This window comes from Glycine soja, chromosome 7, assembly GCF_004193775.1.
Source record: "Glycine soja cultivar W05 chromosome 7, ASM419377v2, whole genome shotgun sequence".
Taxonomy (NCBI): Eukaryota; Viridiplantae; Streptophyta; class Magnoliopsida; order Fabales; family Fabaceae; genus Glycine; species Glycine soja.
Window position 1 is genome coordinate 1,595,213 of NC_041008.1, and position 20,810 is coordinate 1,616,022.

General features: G+C 31.4%; 3 protein-coding genes across 3 annotated transcripts; 1 reads left to right on the forward strand and 2 right to left on the reverse strand.

Annotated features, from left to right (window-relative positions):
- Positions 1–2,437: 2,437 nt before the first annotated feature.
- On the reverse strand, positions 2,438–5,724 carry LOC114418022 (RNA-binding KH domain-containing protein RCF3-like). Its single transcript, XM_028383147.1, has 7 exons — positions 5,272–5,724; positions 4,845–5,168; positions 4,104–4,352; positions 3,338–3,694; positions 3,104–3,177; positions 2,867–2,981; positions 2,438–2,778 (listed from the first exon to the last, which is right to left on the reverse strand). The coding sequence occupies exons 1-7, from the start codon at positions 5,686–5,688 to the stop codon at positions 2,635–2,637; spliced, it is 1,680 nt and encodes a 559-aa protein (XP_028238948.1). The 5' UTR covers positions 5,689–5,724; the 3' UTR covers positions 2,438–2,634.
- A 6,864-nt stretch (positions 5,725–12,588) lies between these two features.
- LOC114418023 (B-box zinc finger protein 32-like) lies at positions 12,589–13,635 on the forward strand. Its single transcript, XM_028383148.1, has one exon. The coding sequence runs from the start codon at positions 12,684–12,686 to the stop codon at positions 13,413–13,415; it is 732 nt and encodes a 243-aa protein (XP_028238949.1). The 5' UTR covers positions 12,589–12,683; the 3' UTR covers positions 13,416–13,635.
- Positions 13,636–16,222: 2,587 nt separating this feature from the next.
- On the reverse strand, positions 16,223–18,849 carry LOC114418024 (beta-glucuronosyltransferase GlcAT14A-like). The gene is made up of 4 exons (XM_028383149.1): positions 18,086–18,849; positions 17,580–17,655; positions 17,244–17,359; positions 16,223–17,112 (listed from the first exon to the last, which is right to left on the reverse strand). The coding sequence occupies exons 1-4, from the start codon at positions 18,612–18,614 to the stop codon at positions 16,562–16,564; spliced, it is 1,272 nt and encodes a 423-aa protein (XP_028238950.1). The 5' UTR covers positions 18,615–18,849; the 3' UTR covers positions 16,223–16,561.
- Between the last annotated feature and the right edge of the window lie 1,961 nt (positions 18,850–20,810).

Consider the following 20,810-nt stretch of genomic DNA (forward strand, 5'->3'; position numbering starts at 1 on the left):
AAGAACATAAAAAGAAGGCATACATATATTAAGAGTAGTTATGATGTGAACCAGTTGAAGCCTCAAATGCAAAGATATGATGACTTGTGTAAGGATATTCATTGAATTTCTTAATATAATCCCAACAATGCTAGTATTGACTAGTTAAAATCAATACCATTATACCCACCCGTGTGCTTTCCTATTTCTTGAGACCTCCCGCACAAAGATACAAAATGTCATTATTCCTTGCTTTTGATCATATCTACGCCACATAATGTCAAAGAAAGATTGACTTGCAAAATTGAGAAATGAGCCATTTTAAAGTGCATGACAGGGGTAAAGTTACTAAGCAATAACTATATACTATATAGATATGAACTTAAGCCTTGATATATACTACATAGATATGAGCTTGTGATGGATCTTTTTTTTTCCCCTTACTCTCTTGAACCTAACGGGACTTAAAAATCTGAACTCATGTAAAATATTATTATCATAGTTTTTTTTTTTTGAATCTGCCAAAAGAGTTTTATTAATACGATGAACATGGCACAAGCAATGACAAAGGTAAAAAAAGATATAAAAAAATAACTCTGTCCAAAAACCAAACACCCTAATGAAAATATAAGTGCCATAAACATTGTCAAACCCGACAAAACAGAAACACCGTAAGTCTAGAAACCACGGTAAGAGTGTGTGGGTCGATTGCGATTGTGTTTCCTAAATTTAAAATCCAACTCCAATTAAATTTAATTGATTTAATTTGGTTTTTACAATTTTTTTTAAAATCTAACTCAATCCATTCATGAACGGTTTGATTTCGAACCAACTGATTATCGTTTTAAATTTAATCTTTTTTCTTAGAATTACTATCTTATATCATGAATTATCCAAATATCCAATACAATTATCACAATATTATCAAATGTATGGAAATAGTAAAATTGATTCATTTAATACATTAACATAATATTTTAAAATAGACCAATACAAGTTAAAACAAAATATTATTTAACGAGATTTACTACAATAGTTTGAATCACAACAATTTTCTATAAATTAATTTTTTGTAATAAGATTTATTGCAACTAGATTTACTACAACTAAATTTGTTAAAACCAAATTTATTTAAACAAATGAATAAAACATGATCCATTAATATTATAAACATGATAGAAAAATAAATATGAAAAAAGGTAAAACAAATAACAATAATATCCTAATAAGTTCCAACACTAGTAGTTTCAACACTTGAAGTCCCAAACAAAAAAAACTCTAAAAATTTTAACCGACTTTGATTGGTTCTGTTTAATTTTGATCAGATCTATAAATCTAAACTTATGATTCAACTCGTACATGAATGATTTTGATAAGTTCGGTTAGATTTTGACCCAAATACATAAATGATCTAATAAAAATGGTTCGGATCGGTTTGGATTAATTCAGATTCGCGGATAACCCATACCGGTGAACACGGCTAACACATACTATTGTTGCCAAAAAAAAAAAAATAAGGCTCACTTGAGGAAAATAATATACACGTGATTCCAAAAACTAGCCCACTTTGATCACATTTCAACTTTTCTTCCCACCAACACCACAATTTACTCCATTATTGCCTCAACAGATATGTCTTACTCATACCACCTCCCCTTTTACACTTCTACTACCATATTCCACTCTTGAAACTTATTCTATCCAAACTTCATGCAAAAACTTCTACAACAAAACAAAACAAAACAAAACTGGATTCTCATGATCACCAGTTACTTCCTTATGCAAAGATCCTTCAGCAAAAAACAGAATTTTGCATTCTATGCTCTCCACCTCAGTTGTTACCTCAAAAGCTCGTCGCACCCAAGCGTGCATTCCTATAGAACTCATCAAATCGGTAGTATGATTGACACACGTAGTAAGAAGAAACTTATCATCACGCCATAAGCCATTGGTTAGAGCCCCTGACCGAGTCACCTTCTCTTGCACTTTCATAATTCTGGTTTTGATGGCAATCATAGCGTTGTTTATACCATGATACATGACATTGAAGATTCAAACTGGGATTGTATTCAAATATGATTTTTCATACATTACAACAAACTGATAATGGAACCAAAGCCAAACATGACTCACCTCAATTGAACCTAATCATGGCACTAGCAGCTAGTAATATACCTAGTCTCGAGATATTGATCATAACACAATGGGGCAGAGACTTAATTCCAATGATTAAATTCATAATCAAAGGATGGTGGTGCTTGAGGTTGAAAGGAATGAAAGGAGTTTCATGGTGAGAGATTGAAGGGACGAAAGAAGAGGAACTTGATTGAAGAAAAGACGTCAAAGGAGGGGAGAGGGAAATCAACAAGGTGGAGGCAACAGGAGATACCATAGAAAACGTCGGAACCTGATTTCCCATTTTTTAAATTAAAATAAATTTAAAATTGGATTCCAGCGCTGATGTGGCATATGTTGTACGATTTGTTGTAAATTCGTAGTACACCTATCATTTCTCAACAAATAAATTACACTAGTTAAACGTGCACTTCACAAAATCGTACGACAACATTGATATAAATCCTTAATCCATCATATGATCGAATATATTAAAAGATTTGCCGCGTAGCTTTTAGATTGCCTCTTGTTCCTGTAGTTTCAAGCTATAGTCTGCCCACATAAAATGAAAGCTTGAATTAGGCTTTGAGCAGCGTGAGTTTGATCTGGTGCTCCAGACACAATCACCAGACCCTCGGTAGCTCCAGGTTTTGGATCATGAACCACCACGTTTGCACCAGACGTCTGAGGAAAACCCAAGGGTCAAAAAACTACTATAAGACAATGTTTAGCAAACAATAAGAAATTAATTGTAACTCAAATATAGAAAGACCTGTCGAATCTGAGTTAGGTTGCTATTGTTCTCCCCATACACGTGAGTTAAATACATATGAGGAATGGTGATCTCAATAGTCAAGTTATTTGGATTCTGCAATGGGTTTCCATTCCTGGAAATAACACAAATACCAGCATAAGACATTTGGTACAACACCTGTTTTATAAATGTTTGAAGCACCTATCAACTTATATAAAATATAACCGTCGCTTCAAAAAAACTTCCTATACTCACTCTCCAAGGTTCTCATTTCTTGAGGCCAAACTAGAAGTATCAGCTGTTCCTCCGGAATTTCCTCTGTTAACTGCCTGAAATAAAACCTAAAGTGTAAACATCATTCTTAAATATAAAAGGACAGGCTGGGGGGAGGTGTTTACCCCCTCCTCCACCCAAAAATAAAAAATGTTTAGACCCCATATATGAAGATCCCCCAGGCATTAAACCCTGTATCTGAAAAGTGAAACTGACCAGGGGATTCCATGATCTTGGAGAATTTGGTCCTTCATAACCACGAGGATAGGGAACTCGATCCATGTTTGGAGGACCACGTCCCATACCATGTACAAATGCATGCTGCTGATGGTCAACAGGCATGGGGGGAACAGTTGAATGGTCATGAGGGTGCCCAACTTGAGGAGGAGGAGGGTGGCCAGAGGACATCAAGTGATTTCTTGGCCTAAATAAAGGAGGTGGCATTTCTGGAAACGGTGGCAAATGTGGTGGTGCACTAAAATTTGGAGGAGTCCTTATTGGGAAAATGGTTTCCCGAATTCTACTGGTTATGTGAAACAAAGCATCTTGTACAGATTGTAAGCTCCCAATAACCTGCGATAGAACACAATTTTATTTAATATGTTAAGATCCTACTTGTTGAACAGAAGACCATCAAAATCCAAAACATAAATCCACATCTAGGCATGTTTAAAACAGGATTATAGGGCAAACGAATTAAAAGTCATTATTTTCTCTTTAGTAGCTAAACTATGCAAGTGAACAAAATCCTACATCCTACAGGGAACATAAATAGCTGCAACCAAGGTAGTTAAAATCTGAAACGGAGGTGAAAACAAATTGTAAAATTGTAAATTGAATTATAGAATTTTACAAAATTCATAATACATATTCATATTCCTAGGATTGAAACTAGAGTTGAATAGTAGGATACAAAGTTAGGATAAGCCCATGAAAAATGAAAAGGATAACTTGCTCTTTCGCAGGATACACTGAAAGTTACCTGTACAACTTCTTCATTTTGAGAAATGTATTTAATCTGTTCCTTTGAAAAAATGCGAATACTAGCACCTGTGACCCTTCGCATTTCAGATATAACAAGACCTCCCTTGCCCAAGAGGCAGCCCACCTGTGGTGAACGCACAAGAAGCTTAGCAACAACTGCAGCACTTGGTTCAAATCCAATCTCTGTAAGTCGACAATGAACACGGATGACAGCTTCTTGTGCAGGAGAATGCTTTTGCTCTGATGTCTGCAGAAGATTATATCAAATTTAGTTTGTTTCCTTGACAAATATCATGAAAATTGTATATCAGATATTATAATTTTCTGCTACAATGGTCCCATAAGCTGCAAGCATGTTTTGCAAATAAAACTACCAATACAGAGAAGTTACCATGATTGGAACAACTCAACAGCAACTCACAGAGTAAACAATCTGAAGATGAACCCCAGCCACAAAAATCACACAAAGGTTACCTGTTTGATTATAACAAAAGAACAATCATATTTTAGATTTCTAACAAAGATCCCCAGAATAACTTGACACCAGAGAGCCAGCTCACAATAATCTCAACATACACGCAAAGTTACAAACAGAAATCTTTCCTAGGCATAATAGAGAAGAGTCAGCACAACCAAAGCAAAGTTGTAGAATTTTACACACAACACAATTCAAGTAAAAAGCTATGCTATGCAGGTAGAGCATTATGTATCAAAGACAAAAAAGAAGTTGTTGACATGCCTCTCGCGCAGATATGACAACGACACGCTCGTCTGAATCAGGACCAGCCTCCACAATTTGGATAGAAGCACCAGTTTCGTTCTGGAGAGCCCGCACTACAGAACCACCTTTGCCAATAAGACTGCCAACTTTATCATGGTGACACAAGAGCTTGAAGACAACGTCCTCTTCCAAAAACATCCTATGAGAAGAATGTCCAGCACTTTCAGAATAACAACCTCTGGAATGATGATCAAGAGGCTTAAAGGCACCAGAATTGTTATCATAAAAACAAGCTGAAACGGATAGAACCGCTTTCTTCACTGCGCCAAAGTTTCCTGTTATCTGCATAATACATCATAATCATATCATATATAAGCCATAGCCAGCCTCAACAATTTATTTATGAAAGAGTAGTGTAGAGTGTGATTAGATTAGAATAGAAAACCTGAATGAATTCTTCACCGGGAGGAGGAGGAAGAGGAGGTTGGTCTTTGGGCAAAACCCTAATGTGGGCCCCAGTGTCTTGCCGGATCTTTTCGACGATTTTGCCTCCTCGGCCGAGCACACAGCCAACCTGATAGCTGGGGGCCACCAATTTACACGACACTGTCGAATTCTTAGTTTCTTCATCCACCGTTCTCTCCAAAACCCTAACCAACGCAACCTGCGCAGCGGACTCCTCGCCCACGATAACAACCACGCGCTCCTCCGCGCTGACCAAGTCCTCCACCAGAATCTTAGCTCCGTCGCCGCCGATAGTCGCTACGTCCTCCGTCTTTGCGGCCGGACACACGATGCGAAAAACGGCGTCGGGTGCCGCGGGCGGAGCATGGCGGCGCTTCTTGCTATTGTTGTTGGACATGATAACATCACATCAGACACACATTTCACTTCATCTTTTGTTGTGTTCCGCATCCCAAATTCTATGCTATTTACTGACACGTGTACACAATGCCGAATTGGGTTCGCTGCGTCAGTTTTTTCACGCAGCTATGGAGTCAGCGAATCATATCCGTTGGATAAAATCACATCAAAATGATTGATTCATCGAGATTCAAGCTATAAAGAGTAATTTCTGCTCTTTATTTTTTATTGTTTTGGACGTGGAAATGGGATAATATGTGCGTTTCTAATTCAGATGCAAACACGTACTGAGATTCTAATTTTTTAATTGAAATTAAATGTTTTTTTTAATCTTTTTAAAAGAATAGGTAATGTTTGTATCAAAATGTCCTTTAGTTCTTTTATTGATGAAAATATATTATTGGTGATTTTTATTTTCATAAACGAATAATTAAAAAGAATTTGCTTTTTGTGAAGAATGATCACCACATCTAATATATTTTCATAGCTAAGAGATCTAAAAGAAATAATTTATTCTTTAGGAATTAAAAACAAACATTACACAATTTACATAGCCTAAGAATATATTAAGAAATATATATATATATTTTATTATATTTATATGTGTGAAATATCTATTAATTTTATTAATAATTAATCTTTATTAAAAAAACCTAATTGATCTGTTACTTTTAGTGTCTCTAGATTATGCTTTTTTTTTATTATCATAGGACTTGAGCTAATAGCATATTATTTAAGATATTTAAATCTAATTTCACTTACGTTAGTTTAACATCGGTTAAGCAATCCAATTAAGGAGGAAGGAGGAGGACGAGATAATGTAAAGAAGAAATTGGTGGCAAAGTTGTCGATAAGATAGTTGTTTTTATATTTAGAAACAACAAAAGTATTTTAATCTTTTAAAAACTTGTTGATATATAAATACTTCGAGATTGACTAAATCAAGCAATGTATGACATGAAACTTTTGAAATACTCTAAAAACACAGCCAAGTATATGTTAGGTTAAGCATAAGAAAATAAGTAAAACATTTTGTGTTATTCAAAATAAAGAGATAAAATTGAAATATGTTAACCCCTTAAATAAATAAATATCTTGAGAGATAAATCTCTAGCTTTTGATCAAAATATATTCAGGATTTGAAAAAAAACGAGTAAAGAATGGAACAAACATAATGTTTTATTCTATGTCATATTTTAAATAATATAAAAAACATAAACTAATAGATGCCCTGAGTTTTACTTTTGTTTCAACTAATCTTTAAACTTTATTATTTTTGTAAATATATGCCCTGAACTTTATTGCATTCTAATTGATTCTTAAAATTTAATATTTTTACATATGATTATTTTTATTAAAAGTTAGAATTAAATTATTTATCTTAGATATCAGTCATTCAATAATCTTTTTTCATTTTTTTTTACAATTCGTTTCTTCATATATTAAATATAATGAAATTGTGAATTCAGAAAAATAAAATGATAAAAAAAATAACCAAAAAATATTTATTTAATTTTTAAATTATAAAATTTATTATGTTTTAATATTTAGGAAATGTGATTTATAAAAGTGAAACTAATAAACGACTAGGATTTATAATAAAATACCATTGGAATTTCTTCTTTTTTGTAGTTTAACCCTAATTTAGAAAACTATATATAAAAGGGAACATTTGAAAGATAGTCAAATTGAAATCAATGTATTTATTTACAAAAGTGATAAAGTTTAATGATCAATTTAAACAAAATTAAAGTTTGTCTTTTTGCAAATGAGATAGAGTTTAAGGACCAATTAGGAAAAAATCAAAGTTTAACGTATTTATTTATAAAGGGGTAAAGTTTAAAGGGATTAAATATTTTTTCCCCACAAATTAATCACAATTAAGATTAGATCACTTATTATATAAATCAACTAAAATAAGATTATTTCGACTTAATCAAATATTTCAAGTTTAAATCATGAATATATAACTGCATTAAATATTTTGAGAAAAAATTGTACTTTTTATCATAATTTTTTCTAACTCAAACAAGATTATCTTTAATAAAAAAAATGTTTGCGATCTATAAAAAAAAAAATCAATTAAGATTGAACATTTATTGTAAGAAGCTAATGTGTGCAATGCATGTGGACTGGAGAATTCAAAATCACCCATCATGGGTTTCAACAAATCATTTTTATTGATGAGTTAGGACCACAAATGAGTGTAGTCCCATACCAAAATATCATAATGTACAGTAGTCCCCTGCTAGAATAGCCTCAGAAGTGTAAAGTGCCAATCCACTTGGCACATGGTAATTAACCATGGTTTTCAAACTAAATCATTACTATCTCAATTTTGGCCACACCAGGACATGCTCCTTTAAAACACATATATAATTCAATGTACCGAAAAATAGTGTATCATATTCATTCATTTCTTCCCCAAGGTAATTTCTTATCTGTCCCGTACAAAAATAAAGGTAAATTCATTCTCTGTCACAATAATTATTTTATTTTTCATTTTTTAAGGCCAAGGTGATTGCGAAAGGAGAACAAGAAAAACATGATTTGTGTTTGTGGCCGTTGTTTGCTGCAAGTGCAACGAAAGATGAGGTCATTGCCTGTACATAGTAATAGCACCATATCTTTATATTATATTAATCAAGCATCCCCACTGCTACCCCTTCTTATATGATATTTTTATTTTAATGTCACACCTTACTTATAATTTTTAAAATAATTATTATATAAATAAATAATTTTTTAATGTAATTTATTATTAAACTTTATTAAGTCAAATTTTAAAGACTTATATTTTTGTCCAGGAGTCGTTGTCTCATTCTTCAACATAATGTGGTGATATTTTATTTTATTTATATTTGAGTTCAATTGATTAGTATTAATAAAATGTTTAAATTTGACAGTTGGAAAGTTTTAAAACCTAAAAATAAAACAATTGATAAAATTTCTCTCATTCTTTTGAAAATCTAACTTCATATATAACTCATTTATAATTTTCCTACTTAAATTAAAAATTACTCATGCAATGCAACATTTGTTAATAATATTTGAAAAGTTATAACTAAAATCTAACACCACAATGCAGGTTGACATAAATAGTTAGGTATAGAATATAAAGTCTCACTTTCTTCACGGGAATAAATGTGAATATCTTAATATTACTTTTTTCACTGATGGATAATTCTTTCTAAAACAATATTCTCACACTTTAAAGTTCAAAATGTCAATCACTTATACAGTGTTCATAAAATTGCCCTCATTGGCGATGGATAATAAATAACTTTCAATTTTTAAACCAACTTATAATCAAATCAATATAAAGAAAAAACTAATAAAACCATTTGATTTCAAATGCAATTATTTATAGACTTTAAAATCACAACAATGAATTTAAAAAACTACTAAAAATAAAAATCAAATATAATTAAATATCTTATCTAAAAATTTAAAATAAAATTATCTTCACAATAAAAATATAAAAAAGTGTAAAAAAAAACTATCAATTATCTTCACAATAAAAACTATAAAAAAAAGTAATACAATGTTTGTTTGAAAAAATAATGTTTAAATGTTATTATTTTTCATAATCAAATTCTTACTAAATATAATATCTTATATATATATATAGATAAAAAAAAAATTCATGGCCCCCAATTATATGAGTAGATCCATGATGTATGAATATACTAGGTACAATACAATCACGAGAATGGGAAGAGGAACATTACTTTTGTTTGGTGCGTGGTTATTAGCACTCCATTCCAATTTTGTGGTTGACATAGCTCGCTTATTATGCACCTTGCCACTTCATCTATGATTTTTTAATATTGAACGGTGATGCACTCTTACTTCTTTTTACTTTTTATGCATCCTATTCTTACGCAACCACTCTTTTCAATTTCATCTTCCATTCAACCTTCAAGTTCAATTTATACAAAGGAATACGTGCTCTTGTATAATTTCATAATAGTAGTACCTTTATACTTTGACATATAATGATATATATGCACGATTTTAGAAAAATAAATGTAATTATTTTAGAAATAAGTCTTGCTTCATTTACATTATTTTATATTTTTTTCTAAAGTGAATTCGTATATTTTAATTGCTGATTTAGGTGATATTGATTGTATTATGCTGTGCATACATTTTCAAATAAATTAACATTTATACACACGTACATATATATTATATTTAACATTTTTATATCTTAAAAATATATAATACATTAAAATAAATTTCAACCGAAATTTTGGATTGATAAAATTTAACATCATTAAAAATTTTAAGTAGTGCCTATTTAACATTGATGTATTCTATATTTTTTATATCTTGAAATTATATATTCACCAAAAAAATCCTAAAAATATATAATACATTAAAATATAAAATATATTAAAAGTTTTTCTAAACTTTGTTTGATTACTCCATTCATTAGTACCTATTCATTATATAATTTTGTAATTAAGCTTACTATTTTGACAAAGGTTAATAAATAATATTTAATTTTCAAATTATTTATATTAAAATCATATAATATTAATGGACGACTAATAAAGTCTTGTAAATATGATCATTTATAGCCTTTAAAATAAAATATGATATAAAGCAAATATAATTGAAAAATAATATTTGAATATTTTATCTAAAAGATAAAAGAATATAATTATCTCTCTAAAACTATAAAGGGAATATAGAATATTCATTTAAAAATGTGAAAGAATGAGTTATCCTCGCAACAATAACATTAAATATTTTTTTTTCAAAATACAAAATAAATATTCTAATATTAATAGATTATATATTATTATTTATATTGAAAATTATAAAAAATTAGGGGGCATGTCTCCCCAACTAATAATGTAAATCCGTCCCTGCTTGGTACTTATCTCAGTTTAGTTTTATTTTAAAATTTCCAAATCACGGACGGTACAAAAAACTTAAGGTTGCAGTTAGTTTGTTTGATTTGAGTGTTTTTTTTTTTGAATAAAAAAATATTTTAAAATTTTTAAAATATGTTTTAAAAAAATACTTTAAGGTGTTATAATGTTTTTACTTTTTTAAAAAAATTGAAAATATTGATGTGTTATTTTTAGTTTTCAACTTGTTTTTAAAATATTAAATAAACTTATTTTTACTCTTATTTTTTCCTATAAAAATGAAAAACAAAAACCCTCAAAATCAAATCAAGCACTCCAAGCAGTCACCTAAGCCAAGCAAATTTCTATAATTAGTACGACTTTAATAATTCTCTATTCTAAAATTCTAAAATAGAGTGACGTAAGCACTGTTGATCTTGATTGATGACGTGGCTGAAACGAGGACGGGAAAGTGAATGGTGCCACGTGGAGCACAATCCTTGATGTATTAGACTCGTGGTATAGATATTTTCCACCTCCATCTCCATCTTTATTTACATCACAACCACTTCTATTTTCGTTTTTACCGAAACGTTGATTACGGTCTTTATAGGCCACTAAAATTATATAGATAATTAATTTAGGTTAAGTGGTAACTTTAAATCTATTCCTTCATTTATTAAAAATTATGGCTGCCATAAATTATTTAACAAAAGATATGCCACCTAGCCGAAGAAAAATAAATACCCGATAAAAATGGTGATTTGGCAAACTTGAAATTATGAAAATATTTAATGTTACCAGAATAAAAGAAAAAAAAAAAAAGGCATTCAAAACATAGGGTTGATGCTTTCTAGCTATAAGAAAATAGTTCGAGAGAGACGAGGATTTGAATGCCAAGGGAAAAAGACACGAGAAACAGAAAGTATCAAACGAAAACCAGATAAGTCATTGTTTAGTCGCTTAATATCACATCTTTGGTAATTCCAATCAATTTATGACTTTATGTTGTTGTAAACGAAGAGAAGAGGTCCATTCTAGTACTTCTATGAAAAAAAGACTAAAGAGCATCTCATTATTTTTTTAAAAAACTAGCAATGAAAATTTTATTTTTATTAATATCTAAGTTTTGTTACTCAATTTGTCCTTTTTACACGTTTTAATTTATATCTAATTTACAATTTTTACTGTATAACCATTTAACATAAAACATTTTTAAGATAAAAATTTGTTTGAAGAAATATCAGTGATTCCCATAGAGAAAATGCTCTACTTAATACAACTATATTATTGTTGAGCAATATTTTAATATATCATTACATATCTAATTATCTATAAGACTCAAACAGGAAAAAAAGTGGTATTAAATTGTACCAAAATTGTTAATGTTAACAAATATTTTAGTTACTGTATAAAATAAGATGCTAAGAATGTTTTTGTTGCTTTGGGGGTCTTTTGCCCCCCAACCATTGAGCAAGAGTAAAAACTATTAGTGCAGGAAACGAAGATTGCTCGTAGCCTCATACATTGTCTTTTATATTTGGCATATAAACATTTATATATATATATATATATATATATATATATATATATATATATATATATATATATGATTAAAAATTAAAGGCATCACATAAAATAAGTCGAATTATTGAGTTTATTAACTCAAAATTAAGGATGTATTTGGTTGAGAGAGAAGAGATAAATATAAAAGAAATTTTATTTATTATTTTCTAATTAGTTTGTTTAAATCATCCATACTTTTTGTTTTTACTAAATCATTCTTATTCAAGTAAATAGTGAATATTTAAATTAAAAATAAAAATAGTGAATATCCAATTAAACTTAATGGATACTAAAATAACGGGTGTAATGATGCACAGAGAAAATATATAAAAGTAACGGCAGGCATAAATATTAGTATGTATGTATAAAGCAAGTATATGATATCTGGCGGTTAGTTGAGGAGCTCACTCGCATTGGTAGCCACAAAAAAGCATTGAAAAGCAAAAGGCATAGTATTTAAAATATGATATGATGGGGTTGAGTGGTAGTATTAATACCAGAGTAGAATATCAAACACATTTGGTCACAGCATACTCCACTCTCTCTACCTCAGAGACTTATTAAGATGAAGCCCAAGACTTGCGAGCTTTGTCATCAACTAGCTTCTCTCTATTGTCCCTCCGATTCCGCATTTCTCTGCTTCCACTGCGACGCCGCCGTCCACGCCGCCAACTTCCTCGTAGCTCGCCACCTCCGCCGCCTCCTCTGCTCCAAATGCAACCGTTTCGCCGCAATTCACATCTCCGGTGCTATATCCCGCCACCTCTCCTCCACCTGCACCTCTTGCTCCCTGGAGATTCCTTCCGCCGACTCCGATTCTCTCCCTTCCTCTTCTACCTGCGTCTCCAGTTCCGAGTCTTGCTCTACGAATCAGATTAAGGCGGAGAAGAAGAGGAGGAGGAGGAGGAGGAGTTTCTCGAGTTCCTCCGTGACCGACGACGCATCTCCGGCGGCGAAGAAGCGGCGGAGAAATGGCGGATCGGTGGCGGAGGTGTTTGAGAAATGGAGCAGAGAGATAGGGTTAGGGTTAGGGGTGAACGGAAATCGCGTGGCGTCGAACGCTCTGAGTGTGTGCCTCGGAAAGTGGAGGTCGCTTCCGTTCAGGGTGGCTGCTGCGACGTCGTTTTGGTTGGGGCTGAGATTTTGTGGGGACAGAGGCCTCGCCACGTGTCAGAATCTGGCGAGGTTGGAAGCAATATCTGGAGTGCCAGCAAAGCTGATTCTGGGCGCACATGCCAACCTGGCACGTGTCTTCACGCACCGCCGCGAAATGCAGGAAGGATGGGGCGAGTCCTAGCTGATGATAGCTATAGCAATGCATTGTAATGTATGTGTAATCCAAATGTGTGGATTTCAATTTGAGTTTAGTTTCCTTTGCTTTTCTTTTCTTTTTGTATCTACGAATGGTTGTTGATTAATGTGTAGCAATTGGATCAACAAATTCGAATATAAATGAAAAACTAGCCAGCCAAGCAACTCATTCTAAATGTGCTTAATAGACAAGGTTTTAGTAGTAATTCGTAATGTGTCTAATGACCCAACCGAAGCCAATGCGTTTTTTTTACTCATAAAACATTACTGATCTTCATATTAGGTTTTAAATTTGCAGTTGTAGCTCCATTATAATCGTTTTTTTTAAGTATATATATATTTTTTATGTTATGCCTGAAATTTCGGTCCCAGATAGTTTTTCAAAATTGATTAACATTTTTTATTTATTCTTAAGAAATTACAAAGTACACGACTATAAATTTTCTTTTTCATATATTGTTGATTAATAAAAGAAGCAAATGAAAAAATTTCGACGGTTTGACATGAAAGCCAATGTGGAAGAGTTCAAATTGTTACCAACTCGCCATGATGGATAAATGTCTACCAGTAGTTTTTTTGGGGGGGGGGGGGGGATTGTGCAACTGGAATCACTGGCAACCAATTTAACTTTTCCCTATTATCGTTTTACAATTTTAATTTTAGCTGTAGTTGCTTTTCTTGTTTTACAGAATAAAGGTTACTATGTTTTTCTTAATGTGTGGAAATTTCATTTGTGGATTTCAATGATAATTCCAAAAATCGAAATAAAGAAAAAAAAATTGTTAATTTGATAGTAAAAGTATTTTATGGCTCTTCAAACTTTTAATTCAAACATGCAAAAACTCACCAAAATATGTGGCCTAAGAAAAATGAACCACAAAATGCGCGACACGAGGTCATGATGTTGCATCTAATCTAAATGTGCTATTCATCAATCATTACTGTGTTGTCTTCTGATTTTTGTTTCATCAGGCTTAAACAAAATTAATCCATACAAATCATTCATGTCTCTGATGCCTGCACGTCTTCTCTGGCTAGTAAATAAAAAGGGGCATTGGTAGGTGCCACTTATTATCGAAAAACCGATATCTGAATTCTGCGAACAAATTTGATCTTTGGTTTTGTTGAGGTTATTCATTTGGTTTTGAACAGGCAACAACCATAATTGAATTGATGTTCTATCAAATAGATAGTTAGATACTAAGTGGGAGTACCAAATTTAAAACCACACGTCTGGTACGTTATTGCTTTTGGTCCCAACTTGGAACCCACAATTTCTGCCAAGTAATAATGGACGTCAACAACCTGTGTGCAAAAAACAAGCGGTTAAATAAAGAGGTTGAGCTACCACAAAAAGGATGGTGTTCTGTTGAGTCACTCATAATCAAGTATAGATATAATAGAGATAGATGTGAGGTCTAAATGTGCTTCTCAAAAGTGATACATGAGATGGGTCAGGGTCAATGAATAGCAAAGCTCTTCATTGTGGTTGCTGTTTAAAGTTATTGCTAGAATCCTACGAAGAGAAAGACAGAGAGCGGGATAGTTCGGTTTTTGCGTTTTTAGATTCTTTCTGTCCCAATTGGGATTTCATTATGTTTAAACCACATGTTTCATTTACTTTTAATTTAAAATTCATAGCATTAGTTTTGTTGCCATGGCTCATTCTTAACCGTAATTTGATTTCCTTAAAGTATTCATTAACTAATGGCCATGAACTTTCCGTGTTATTTAAAGCCGTTTGTAGTGGCTTAAATCATAATCGAAGAGAGGTCTTTATGAAACTTAAAATATCCTACTATTCTGTAAGTAGTAACCAGGTCCCTTAGTTGTCCAAAATCATTACAAGAGTCAAGAGATAAAATGTTAAATTATACAAGACTAACTTTTAACTTAAACGCATCCATAATTATTGTATTGTGGTTTCCATCAAACCAATCAATCTTTGAAATGGTGTACATCAAACATGCCTTTACTTTTTTTTTTTTTTTTTGGCTTGAAAGATCAAAGTGTCAAGCATAATATCTTTATGAAAAATATAAAATTATTGCGCGTGATATCATATGGGTCGTGATGTTTTAAAAAGAATATTTTTATATCCTTAATTTATTTTATTGGAGAACCTATTAACGGGACACGTAATCACTTTTCATGCAAGTGAATACATTCATAAACTTATTAGAAACAAAATTCATGGTCATTTGTAAGAAAAAATTACTACAAGTAATGCCATTAAGTACTTAAACTATTTAATTTTACAAATATTTTTGGAATAAAATTTAAATTTATGATATTAATAATTAATTTAATTATTTTTATTGATATTGATAAATTACTTATTTTTTATAAAAAAATATTAATATTTTATTGAGATAATTAATTATGGGAAATTAAATGGACAATAAATGGGTTTGGGATGGGGAGGCAGATTAGATTCCCTAAAAGTAGGCAACTGGGCATAACTGAAAAAAAAGAAAAATTCTAAATCGTACAAGTTTTATGTTTCAATTTCTGCTTTATTTTGAGCATGACGTGGAATGATTGAGATTATATGTTGATTTAAGTTAGTTATTTAAACAATTGGTGATATATGGACAGTTTAACATATTATTTATTCTATTACTATTTTTTAATATCTTTCCAATCACAATCATATTACCTATTATATTTACATCTATCTTTCTTTTATCTCTTTCCCTTTTAAGTATCAAGTTTTAAGTAGAGTTTGGTGTCCATGGATATTTTCTTATTTAAATAGAATAGAAAGATATAGTATGTGATTTATACAATTCATATGCAACTCTAGGAGCTTGATTGCTTCAACTGTAAGTATGAACAGATAAACTACAAATGTCCCAGCTTAAATGTTATCTTTAGTAGTAAGTTTTTAGCCAAACCAATCCTAAAATTTTTCATGGAAAAAAGTACCAAAAGGAACAAAAAGAATTGTGCTGTGAGTGTAGAGAAATGGAAACAAAACTCAGCTTTGAGCAAACACAATCTTGAATCTTCTGTTCCAAACTTCCAGGCCTAAATAACAGCAATGCGCAATCTCATAAAGACAGTCTCATTCAGTTAGCATGGATAAAAAAGGATCCATTTTCAAAGTGGTTTTGGCAAAATCCTATTTTGTCACCAACTTTCAAAGGATTTGCACTGGCTAGTTCTGAATTTCCTTGTGTTCTCAATATCAGCTAGTAGAGTTTTAAGCTTGATGCCAAATGGCCCTGGTTTTACAGCATCAATATTGCCAGATTGCGAGCAGAACTCTTCCTCAGCTTCTGAAACCTTTGTTGTCTTGTTTATTTCTGAGTTTGAACACCACTCTCCTTGAACCAACCCACTAGATGATCGGTTAAGAATCAAATCATCAATTTTCTCCAGAACCACATCATCTTCGCCAAATGGGTGTGCAAATGCAGCCCCAGTTTCCAGCATTGTATCATAGTGTGACATGTCAAGTAATTGGGATTCAGATGGATCAGTGTCCCAAAGACTGTACATTAGATTATTGTCCACAGTGGTATTCTGGAACTCGTGGGAGTTACACAGCACTGTGTGGAAATATGATTCCAGAGGATAAGCCACATTGCTGAAGAACATTAGAAGTTTTCTTGGTAAATTGTCCCATCCTCTAACACAGTACTCCATAAAGGATCTTGTAAGAATCATCCAGGGTGAACCTAGTAATTAAAGGACAAGAGAAACTAATAACTAAAAATGGTGAATTTTATTCTTAAACTTCAATGATCAATTTTGTTTCATGCTTTCATGTATTAGAAAACCAAGGCCTGAAGTTTGAAAGTAAACTGACCTCGAAATAGCTTAAAAGCATCTGGGGTATCTCGGGACTCCACAGCAAAGAAAAGTGGACTATTCTTTTCATAGTGTAAACTTTGGTCTACCACAATTTGATTAATGTCTCGTTGCCTGCATCAGGTCATCCACCATTTTATAAACCTGTTTAGATGATTTCTCTGTTGCAGATAGGTAACATAGGGCTCTCTACTCAAACATGACAAATAAAGGTAACTAATTAATTATTTTAACAGCTATAGTTATCACTTACCACTATGATTATTTAATTAAAACTTTATAATATGCATTTAGATAAGGAAATAAGCCAGACTTTAATTTGCGGATTACTTACTCGTTCCGAACTGTCTTGTTAGTGTAATGAATGAAGTTGACATATCTTGGCAAAAATGTGAAAGCATGAAGGATATCTGCACAGAAATAAATAAAACACGGTTGAATTGTTATCCCATTGAAGGCACATTGATAGAGAACCTAGGCTCTAAAATTAGTGTTTTAGGCGTTGGTTATCACAATTTATGAAACACTAAGTAGTAAGTACTGTGTAGGTTTTAAGAAGAAGATCATGAGCAATTGCATATGTTAAGCCATTGTAGCATCTTTGATACAATTCAATTTTTCTAGATCTCAACATAACTACACAAACTTGGAAGAGGGCAATTCTAATATTTCTAGCAATCAGCTATTTTTTACTTGGTTGGAGTTATTGAATTCAGAGTCATCTAACATTTCAAATTGACCTCAATTTGGAACTCAACTCATGATGCGTACCATTAATAGAAAGAAAACTTCAGAACGCAAGTTTATAGCACATAAAACATTTACATCAAAGACACTTACCATCCTGAGTCATGAGAGGATAATCTGAAGCACTTAAGGTGATGAACCAGTCCCAATCTGGGTTTAGTTTAAGAAGCAAAGCAGCAGCATGCAGAGGAGCAGAAAGAGCAGAAGATCCCATCCTATTGATGGCATAACTTTTCCCAATGACATTCACGTTTCCATATTCCTCAAACACCTTAATGGATTTAACTGAAATAGCTAAATCCATTCTTTCAGACTCAGAGGAACGATCATCAAGCTGAAGTAGGTACTGATTTCTTGGATGGTATAAAGCCTTCAGCAGCCTCAACATCTTCTTACTCTCTCCTTTGCTGCCAAGTATCCAATATGCAAGCACAGGAGGGTACCCTTTTCCTTTTGATATAACATGCTTAGGATTGAAGTGCCGTAACTTAGATATTGTGGCATAAGAAACATTTGGAGCATTCAATCTTGAAACTGTTCCATACAACACCAAACATACAGCAAAAATCAGAAGGAATAGACGATAATCCAATCCCCTACATGGAAATTTGGATGTTCTCATTGAAGTGGTTGTATGTGGATGTAAAGAAAGGTTCTTGAAAGATTAAAATTCAGATAAACTTGGTTGCCATGAAGAAGTTCATCTCTTATGAAAGCAGTTTCAGTAACAAAATTTGCCTTTGATCTGACTTCGATCTGGGGATCTAATGCATAGATGAAGTCTTCAAATGCTAATGAATCCCAACAAATATAAAGGTGGGAGATACTAAGGTACATTAGAGAAAAATATTTATAATGATAATATATATGTGGATTAATAATTCAACTTAAAGCGAGAGGAGTAAGGTAAAAAATCAGTGTAGAAGGTGTGAATGTGATTGAGAATGGAAAAAAGGTGAAGGATGTTGAAACTTGTACCTAACGTTTGAAAACTTGAAATGGAAGGCAACAAAAAGCAGGGTTGCAAGTTTGAAAGCTTATTATGACCCTTTCTGTAAACAAGAAACTATTTGTTCGTTGGAGATTAAAAAATTAGTGAAAATGATATGTGATGAGAGGGAGTTTACATGCACTATTTTTCCGCGAATAAAATGTTATTCGATCACTCCATCTCAGTCAAAGGTAAATGGCTATTTTTTTTGGCTGTTACCAATTTATCTATACCGTTCTTACGTTATTGTTCTTTGGTTTCACTAAATTGCCACTTGTTCGAACATCATGTTAACCTTTCACAAAGAGATTCAAGAAGAAAGTGGTGAACTCTCTACACTTTGATTCTTAACATTTTAATTGATTTAGAAACGATTTCAGACTCAATGCAAGTCCGTGCACTGCAGGGATGACATGAAAATCACTTGTAGACAAAATCGTATCAACATGTGCTCTAACTTATTATCTGCATCAACGTTCTTTAATTTATTGCAATTAAATGATACGACTGTAAAGGCCCATCAGAATTTTTAAGGAACTTAGTATTCAAACATGACTATTTAAAACGAAAAAGTTGATAGAAAAAGGTCAAAAAAAAAAAGTATGTAAAATGATTGTAAAATTTTTACTTTTACCTGTTTTCTTTGAATCATAACTACGAAAAATACAACAGTTTTATTTCTATTACAAGATAATATATCTATCTTTTTCTAATATTTTTCCTTAACTACTCCACTCAACTTAAATATAAGTAAACATACCTAATTTCACATTGTTTAAGGATATTGGTTAACTTTATTTGATTTTCTTGATTTCATATAAAAATAATTATATTTTGTAAACTACACTTAGTCATATTTATTAGAGACCATGCTTACATTTGAAATAATTTAAGAATATTTTTTGTAATGATAACATTAAATAGGATTATATTAGTTGAAATTTGCATATGTTTAAATCTATCAAACAGACTTTTTTTTTACTTATATTTGAATAGAAAGAAAATATACTTGAGATAATAACATGCACTTGGAATAGTTTACTTACGATTTATTTGAGCTTATTTATTTATGACATAAGCACTTGTTTATGACATGTCTATGAATTATTTACAACTTATAATTTATATGAAAATATTTTTTATACAAAAATAATAATTACATTTTATGTTAAGAAAATAATAATTTGATAATTTTTTAATTAATAAAAATAAAGTCATATAACTTATTTATTTATACTATTTTTCACTCATTTAAATAAATAGAGAGAAATTTCTCATTTATTTTGCTCTTATTTCTATCCATCCAAAATATGATTTTCCACTTTATTTGTTTTACATTTCTCTATTGCACTATTAATCCAAATAAACCATTAGTTTTCGTAACGGGTGGAATGCATTATATATATATATATATATTGTGTAACGAAAAACTATATGTTGCACTATATTTATTAATTTATTTATTGTGTAACTAAAAACTATATATTGTTTTTGGAATATAAAAATTATAGTTTCAATCATATTGTATATTATAATATTATCAAATTTGCGTTGCTTATTTTTATTTTTAAATATGTTCATCAAAAGTGAATTAGGAATAACAAAAATTATTTATTAATCTGGTTTTATTTATCTCCCAATCCAATTTTATATTAATCAAGATACTTTTTCATGATGATCGAGAGTTAAAAAAAGAAACTGTTTCTTTTTGTTTAAGATACGGATATTGACCACAAGATCTTAGTTTTTTTTATTCATATGTTCTTTTCTGTTAGAAGTTTTTAAAAGTATTTCCGGTATTATTGATTGCAGGCTGAGAAGGTTAGA

What these genes read in the sequence shown, in the direction of transcription:
- LOC114418023 (XM_028383148.1), top strand. Translation starts at nt 12,684, where the DNA reads ATGAAGCCCAAGACTTGCGAGCTTTGTCATCAACTAGCTTCTCTCTAT.
- LOC114418024 (XM_028383149.1), bottom strand. Translation starts at nt 18,614, where the DNA reads ATGAGAACATCCAAATTTCCATGTAGGGGATTGGATTATCGTCTATTC. An exon ending in TCCTCTCATGACTCAGGATG is followed by an intron (nt 17,656 to 18,085) that starts GTAAGTGTCTTT and finishes ATTTCTGTGCAG; the next exon opens with ATATCCTTCATGCTTTCACA. An exon ending in TGCTTTTAAGCTATTTCGAG is followed by an intron (nt 17,113 to 17,243) that starts GTCAGTTTACTT and finishes TTTAATTACTAG; the next exon opens with GTTCACCCTGGATGATTCTT.
- LOC114418022 (XM_028383147.1), bottom strand. Translation starts at nt 5,688, where the DNA reads ATGTCCAACAACAATAGCAAGAAGCGCCGCCATGCTCCGCCCGCGGCA. An exon ending in AGAAATGAGAACCTTGGAGA is followed by an intron (nt 2,982 to 3,103) that starts GTGAGTATAGGA and finishes TGTTATTTCCAG; the next exon opens with GAATGGAAACCCATTGCAGA. An exon ending in ACCTAACTCAGATTCGACAG is followed by an intron (nt 2,779 to 2,866) that starts GTCTTTCTATAT and finishes GGTTTTCCTCAG; the next exon opens with ACGTCTGGTGCAAACGTGGT.